The sequence below is a fragment of the Salmo salar genome, unplaced genomic scaffold (genome assembly GCF_905237065.1).
Source record: "Salmo salar unplaced genomic scaffold, Ssal_v3.1, whole genome shotgun sequence".
In the NCBI taxonomy this organism is placed as follows: Eukaryota; Metazoa; Chordata; class Actinopteri; order Salmoniformes; family Salmonidae; genus Salmo; species Salmo salar.
The window spans coordinates 2,501-10,739 of record NW_025547720.1 but is presented as its reverse complement, the minus strand read 5'-3'; the positions used below and the strand labels follow the sequence as shown (position 1 = coordinate 10,739).

Below are 8,239 nucleotides of genomic sequence, written 5' to 3'. Positions count from 1 at the left end.
TGACTTCAACTACGGAAAGCGAGTAGAGTTCTGACTTCAACTACGGAAAGCGAGTAGGAGTTCTGACTTCAACTACGGAAAGCGAGTAGGAGTTCTGACTTCAACTACGGAAAGCGAGAAGAGTTCTGACTTCAACTACGGAAAGTCAAAAATGACAAAACACATTTAGGAAAAATTAATTACCACTAATGTATTCAACAACAAACAAAAAATGAAACGTTGCTCGGATATTAGGAAACATGTATTTGGTAGGCACGACTATAATATGATGTTATCTAAGATCAATATTTCAATCCATTCAAAAAAATAAACGCAATTAATTAATTTACAAAAAAAAACATTTCCAGCTGCGTCATATATCACAGTTTTGAAAAACGCGTTTTTATCCGGACGTCTGCGAGGCGCCGTAGTCTGTTGGTTCAGGACAGAATCAGACACCGCTGAAATACAAGTCAAATTATTATTAAACAGCCAGCCAGCTAGATAATAATCATAATCATGAGTCGATCGTACAATGACGAGTTACAATATTTGGACAAGATTGACAAGAACTGCTGGCGAATCAAGAAAGGTTTCGTCCCGAATATGCAGGTGATTGGTTTAAACTATACGGAATGAATTAACTTTAACACATGTCCGTAGGTTACTAGCTTCAGACGTGGCTCGCTACTATCCAGCTTGACTCTGTTGTTGTTGTCGTTGTTTCTCTTGTCTTTTTGTATGTAGAGAAGGTGTAAGAGCATAGTAACTACATTAACTAGTTAACTAGTTAACCTAATGTGGAGTATGGGACTAGACAGCTGATCAAATCCTTCCCCGTTTCATTCCAGGTGGAAGGAGTGTTTTACTTCAACAGACAAGCCCACTCCTGTATTATAGTATATATATATATATATATACATATAGTTAGTTTAATCACCGTTTCATTCCAGGTGGAAGGAGTGTTTTACTTCAACAGACAAGCCCACTCCTGTATTATAGTATATATATATATATATATATATACATATAGTTAGTTTAATCACCGTTTCATTCCAGGTGGAAGGAGTGTTTTACTTCAACAGACAAGCCCACTCCTGTATTATAGTATATATATATATATATATATATATATACATATAGTTAGTTTAATCACCGTTTCATTCCAGGTGGAAGGAGTGTTTTACTTCAACAGACAAGCCCACTCCTGTATTATAGTATATATATATATATATATATATATACATATAGTTAGTTTAATCATCGTTTCATTCCAGGTGGAAGGAGTGTTTTACTTCAACAGACAAGCCCACTCCTGTATTATAGTATATATATATATATATATATATATACATATAGTTAGTTTAATCACCGTTTCATTCCAGGTGGAAGGAGTGTTTTACTTCAACAGACAAGCCCACTCCTGTATTATAGTATATATATATATATATATATACATATAGTTAGTTTAATCATCGTTTCATTCCAGGTGGAAGGAGTGTTTTACTTCAACAGACAAGCCCACTCCTGTATTATAGTATATATATATATATATATATACATATAGTTAGTTTAATCACCGTTTCATTCCAGGTGGAAGGAGTGTTTTACTTCAACAGACAAGCCCACTCCTGTATTATAGTATATATATAGTTTAATCACCGTTTCATTCCAGGTGGAAGGAGTGTTTTACTTCAACAGACAAGCCCACTCCTGTATTATAGTATATATATAGTTTAATCATCGTTTCATTCCAGGTGGAAGGAGTGTTTTACGTCAACGAGTCCCTGGAGAAGCTGATGTTTGAGGAGCTGCGTAACGCGTGTAAAGGAGGAGGTAAACAACAACAACAACAACAACAACAACATGATGATGCCGTGTTAATAACAGACAAGCCCTCTCCTGTATTGTTTCCCCCCCCTGTTGATTTGACTGGTGTTGTGTTATATTGTCGTCAGGTTCTGGTGGGTTTCCCCCTGTTGATTTGACTGGTGTTGTGTTATATTGTCGTCAGGTTCTGGTGGGTTTCCCCCCCTGTTGATTTGACTGGTGTTGTGTTATATTGTCTTCAGGTTCTGGTGGGTTTCTCCCTGTTGATTTGACTGGTGTTGTGTTATATTGTCTTCAGGTTCTGGTGGGTTTCTCCCTGTTGATTTGACTGGTGTTGTGTTATATTGTCTTCAGGTTCTGGTGGGTTTCTCCCCCTGTTGATTTGACTGGTGTTGTGTTATATTGTCTTCAGGTTCTGGTGGGTTTCCCCCTGTTGATTTGACTGGTGTTGTGTTATATTGTCTTCAGGTTCTGGTGGGTTTCTCCCTGTTGATTTGACTGGTGTTGTGTTATATTGTCGTCAGGTTCTGGTGGGTTTCCCCCTGTTGATTTGACTGGTGTTGTGTTATATTGTCTTCAGGTTCTGGTGGGTTTCCCCCTGTTGATTTGACTGGTGTTGTGTTATATTGTCTTCAGGTTCTGGTGGGTTTCCCCCCTGTTGATTTGACTGGTGTTGTGTTATATTGTCTTCAGGTTCTGGTGGGTTTCCCCCTGTTGATTTGACTCGTGTTGTGTTATATTGTCTTCAGGTTCTGGTGGGTTTCCCCCTGTTGATTTGACTGGTGTTGTGTTATATTGTCGTCAGGTTCTGGTGGGTTTCCCCCTGTTGATTTGACTGGTGTTGTGTTATATTGTCTTCAGGTTCTGGTGGGTTTCCCCCCTGTTGATTTGACTGGTGTTGTGTTATATTGTCTTCAGGTTCTGGTGGGTTTCTCCCTGTTGATTTGACTGGTGTTGTGTTATATTGTCTTCAGGTTCTGGTGGGTTTCCCCCCTGTTGATTTGACTGGTGTTGTGTTATATTGTCTTCAGGTTCTGGTGGGTTTCTCCCCTGTTGATTTGACTGGTGTTGTGTTATATTGTCTTCAGGTTCTGGTGGGTTTCTCCCCTGTTGATTTGACTGGTGTTGTGTTATATTGTCTTCAGGTTCTGGTGGGTTTCTCCCCCTGTTGATTTGACTGGTGTTGTGTTATATTGTCTTCAGGTTCTGGTGGGTTTCTCCCTGTTGATTTGACTGGTGTTGTGTTATATTGTCTTCAGGTTCTGGTGGGTTTCTCCCTGTTGATTTGACTGGTGTTGTGTTATATTGTCTTCAGGTTCTGGTGGGTTTCTCCCTGTTGATTTGACTGGTGTTGTGTTATATTGTCGTCAGGTTCTGGTGGGTTTCTCCCCCTGTTGATTTGACTGGTGTTGTGTTATATTGTCGTCAGGTTCTGGTGGGTTTCTCCCCCTGTTGATTTGACTGGTGTTGTGTTATATTGTCGTCAGGTTCTGGTGGGTTTCTCCCCCTGTTGATTTGACTGGTGTTGTGTTATATTGTCTTCAGGTTCTGGTGGGTTTCTCCCTGTTGATTTGACTGGTGTTGTGTTATATTGTCTTCAGGTTCTGGTGGGTTTCCCCCCCTGTTGATTTGACTGGTGTTGTGTTATATTGTCTTCAGGTTCTGGTGGGTTTCTCCCTGTTGATTTGACTGGTGTTGTGTTATATTGTCGTCAGGTTCTGGTGGGTTTCCCCCTGTTGATTTGACTGGTGTTGTGTTATATTGTCTTCAGGTTCTGGTGGGTTTCCCCCTGTTGATTTGACTGGTGTTGTGTTATATTGTCTTCAGGTTCTGGTGGGTTTCCCCCTGTTGATTTGACTGGTGTTGTGTTATATTGTCTTCAGGTTCTGGTGGGTTTCCCCCCTGTTGATTTGACTGGTGTTGTGTTATATTGTCGTCAGGTTCTGGTGGGTTTCCCCCCTGTTGATTTGACTGGTGTTGTGTTATATTGTCGTCAGGTTCTGGTGGGTTTCCCCCTGTTGATTTGACTGGTGTTGTGTTATATTGTCTTCAGGTTCTGGTGGGTTTCTCCCTGTTGATTTGACTGGTGTTGTGTTATATTGTCTTCAGGTTCTGGTGGGTTTCCCCCCCTGTTGATTTGACTGGTGTTGTGTTATATTGTCGTCAGGTTCTGGTGGGTTTCCCCCCCTGTTGATTTGACTGGTGTTGTGTTATATTGTCTTCAGGTTCTGGTGGGTTTCTCCCTGTTGATTTGACTGGTGTTGTGTTATATTGTCTTCAGGTTCTGGTGGGTTTCTCCCCCTGTTGATTTGACTGGTGTTGTGTTATATTGTCTTCAGGTTCTGGTGGGTTTCTCCCTGTTGATTTGACTGGTGTTGTGTTATATTGTCTTCAGGTTCTGGTGGGTTTCTCCCCCTGTTGATTTGACTGGTGTTGTGTTATATTGTCTTCAGGTTCTGGTGGGTTTCTCCCTGTTGATTTGACTGGTGTTGTGTTATATTGTCTTCAGGTTCTGGTGGGTTTCTCCCTGTTGATTTGACTGGTGTTGTGTTATATTGTCTTCAGGTTCTGGTGGGTTTCTCCCTGTTGATTTGACTGGTGTTGTGTTATATTGTCTTCAGGTTCTGGTGGGTTTCCCCCCTGTTGATTTGACTGGTGTTGTGTTATATTGTCGTCAGGTTCTGGTGGGTTTCTCCCTGTTGATTTGACTGGTGTTGTGTTATATTGTCTTCAGGTTCTGGTGGGTTTCTCTCCCTGTTGATTTGACTGGTGTTGTGTTATATTGTCGTCAGGTTCTGGTGGGTTTCTCCCTGTTGATTTGACTGGTGTTGTGTTATATTGTCGTCAGGTTCTGGTGGGTTTCCCCCTGTTGATTTGACTGGTGTTGTGTTATATTGTCTTCAGGTTCTGGTGGGTTTCCCCCCCTGTTGATTTGACTGGTGTTGTGTTATATTGTCGTCAGGTTCTGGTGGGTTTCTCCCCCTGTTGATTTGACTGGTGTTGTGTTATATTGTCGTCAGGTTCTGGTGGGTTTCCCCCCCTGTTGATTTGACTGGTGTTGTGTTATATTGTCTTCAGGTTCTGGTGGGTTTCTCCCTGTTGATTTGACTGGTGTTGTGTTATATTGTCGTCAGGTTCTGGTGGGTTTCTCCCTGTTGATTTGACTGGTGTTGTGTTATATTGTCTTCAGGTTCTGGTGGGTTTCTCCCTGTTGATTTGACTGGTGTTGTGTTATATTGTCGTCAGGTTCTGGTGGGTTTCTCCCTGTTGATTTGACTGGTGTTGTGTTATATTGTCTTCAGGTTCTGGTGGGTTTCTCCCTGTTGATTTGACTGGTGTTGTGTTATATTGTCGTCAGGTTCTGGTGGGTTTCTCCCTGTTGATTTGACTGGTGTTGTGTTATATTGTCTTCAGGTTCTGGTGGGTTTCCCCCCCTGTTGATTTGACTGGTGTTGTGTTATATTGTCTTCAGGTTCTGGTGGGTTTCTCCCTGTTGATTTGACTGGTGTTGTGTTATATTGTCGTCAGGTTCTGGTGGGTTTCCCCCCTGTTGATTTGACTGGTGTTGTGTTATATTGTCTTCAGGTTCTGGTGGGTTTCTCCCTGTTGATTTGACTGGTGTTGTGTTATATTGTCGTCAGGTTCTGGTGGGTTTCCCCCTGTTGATTTGACTGGTGTTGTGTTATATTGTCTTCAGGTTCTGGTGGGTTTCCCCCCTGTTGATTTGACTGGTGTTGTGTTATATTGTCGTCAGGTTCTGGTGGGTTTCTCCCCTGTTGATTTGACTGGTGTTGTGTTATATTGTCTTCAGGTTCTGGTGGGTTTCCCCCTGTTGATTTGACTGGTGTTGTGTTATATTGTCTTCAGGTTCTGGTGGGTTTCTCCCTGTTGATTTGACTGGTGTTGTGTTATATTGTCTTCAGGTTCTGGTGGGTTTCTCCCTGTTGATTTGACTGGTGTTGTGTTATATTGTCTTCAGGTTCTGGTGGGTTTCACCCCCTGTTGATTTGACTGGTGTTGTGTTATATTGTCTTCAGGTTCTGGTGGGTTTCCCCCCTGTTGATTTGACTGGTGTTGTGTTATATTGTCTTCAGGTTCTGGTGGGTTTCTCCCTGTTGATTTGACTGGTGTTGTGTTATATTGTCGTCAGGTTCTGGTGGGTTTCTCCCCCTGTTGATTTGACTGGTGTTGTGTTATATTGTCGTCAGGTTCTGGTGGGTTTCTCCCTGTTGATTTGACTGGTGTTGTGTTATATTGTCTTCAGGTTCTGGTGGGTTTCCCCCCCCTGTTGATTTGACTGGTGTTGTGTTATATTGTCTTCAGGTTCTGGTGGGTTTCTCCCTGTTGATTTGACTGGTGTTGTGTTATATTGTCTTCAGGTTCTGGTGGGTTTCCCCCCCTGTTGATTTGACTGGTGTTGTGTTATATTGTCGTCAGGTTCTGGTGGGTTTCCCCCCTGTTGATTTGACTGGTGTTGTGTTATATTGTCTTCAGGTTCTGGTGGGTTTCTCCCTGTTGATTTGACTGGTGTTGTGTTATATTGTCGTCAGGTTCTGGTGGGTTTCTCCCTGTTGATTTGACTGGTGTTGTGTTATATTGTCTTCAGGTTCTGGTGGGTTTCTCCCCCTGTTGATTTGACTGGTGTTGTGTTATATTGTCGTCAGGTTCTGGTGGGTTTCCCCCCCTGTTGATTTGACTGGTGTTATATTGTCTTCAGGTTCTGGTGGGTTTCTCCCCCTGTTGATTTGACTGGTGTTGTGTTATATTGTCGTCAGGTTCTGGTGGGTTTCCCCCCCTGTTGATTTGACTGGTGTTGTGTTATATTGTCTTCAGGTTCTGGTGGGTTTCTCCCCCTGTTGATTTGACTGGTGTTGTGTTATATTGTCGTCAGGTTCTGGTGGGTTTCTCCCCCTGTTGATTTGACTGGTGTTGTGTTATATTGTCTTCAGGTTCTGGTGGGTTTCTCCCTGTTGATTTGACTGGTGTTGTGTTATATTGTCTTCAGGTTCTGGTGGGTTTCCCCCTGTTGATTTGACTGGTGTTGTGTTATATTGTCTTCAGGTTCTGGTGGGTTTCTCCCTGTTGATTTGACTGGTGTTGTGTTATATTGTCTTCCAGGTTCTGGTGGGTTTCCCCCCTGTTGATTTGACTGGTGTTGTGTTATATTGTCTTCAGGTTCTGGTGGGTTTCTCCCTGTTGATTTGACTGGTGTTGTGTTATATTGTCGTCAGGTTCTGGTGGGTTTCTCCCCTGTTGATTTGACTGGTGTTGTGTTATATTGTCGTCCAGGTTCTGGTGGGTTTCCCCCTGTTGATTTGACTGGTGTTGTGTTATATTGTCGTCAGGTTCTGGTGGGTTTCTCCCTGTTGATTTGACTGGTGTTGTGTTATATTGTCGTCAGGTTCTGGTGGGTTTCCCCCCTGTTGATTTGACTGGTGTTGTGTTATATTGTCGTCGGGTTCTGGTGGGTTTCCCCCTGTTGATTTGACTGGTGTTGTGTTATATTGTCTTCAGGTTCTGGTGGGTTTCTCCCTGTTGATTTGACTGGTGTTGTGTTATATTGTCTTCAGGTTCTGGTGGGTTTCTCCCTGTTGATTTGACTGGTGTTGTGTTATATTGTCGTCAGGTTCTGGTGGGTTTCCCCCCTGTTGATTTGACTGGTGTTGTGTTATATTGTCGTCAGGTTCTGGTGGGTTTCCCCCCTGTTGATTTGACTGGTGTTGTGTTATATTGTCTTCAGGTTCTGGTGGGTTTCCCCCCTGTTGATTTGACTGGTGTTGTGTTATATTGTCTTCAGGTTCTGGTGGGTTTCCCCCTGTTGATTTGACTGGTGTTGTGTTATATTGTCGTCAGGTTCTGGTGGGTTTCTCCCTGTTGATTTGACTGGTGTTGTGTTATATTGTCTTCAGGTTCTGGTGGGTTTCCCCCCTGTTGATTTGACTGGTGTTGTGTTATATTGTCGTCAGGTTCTGGTGGGTTTCTCCCCCTGTTGATTTGACTGGTGTTGTGTTATATTGTCTTCAGGTTCTGGTGGGTTTCTCCCTGTTGATTTGACTGGTGTTGTGTTATATTGTCTTCAGGTTCTGGTGGGTTTCTCCCTGTTGATTTGACTGGTGTTGTGTTATATTGTCTTCAGGTTCTGGTGGGTTTCTCCCTGTTGATTTGACTGGTGTTGTGTTATATTGTCGTCAGGTTCTGGTGGGTTTCTCCCCCTGTTGATTTGACTGGTGTTGTGTTATATTGTCGTCAGGTTCTGGTGGGTTTCTCCCCCTGTTGATTTGACTGGTGTTGTGTTATATTGTCGTCAGGTTCTGGTGGGTTTCCCCCCTGTTGATTTGACTGGTGTTGTGTTATATTGTCGTCCAGGTTCTGGTGGGTTTCTCCCTGTTGATTTGACTGGTGTTGTGTTATATTGTCTTCAGGTTCTGGT

At 42.8% G+C, this 8,239-nt stretch overlaps 1 protein-coding gene across 1 annotated transcript in view; it reads left to right on the top strand.

The window, feature by feature from the left end:
- The first annotated feature begins 369 nt into the window (after positions 1–369).
- LOC123732236 (RNA-splicing ligase RtcB homolog) overlaps positions 370–8,239 on the top strand; it is a 10,031-nt gene continuing 2,161 nt past the window's right edge. Inside the window, exons 1-2 of the mRNA XM_045711529.1 lie at positions 370–591; positions 1,737–1,815. Coding sequence (XP_045567485.1) covers positions 499–591; positions 1,737–1,815 — 172 coding nt within the window. The 5' untranslated portion in view covers positions 370–498. The remainder of the gene's footprint in view (positions 592–1,736; positions 1,816–8,239) is intronic.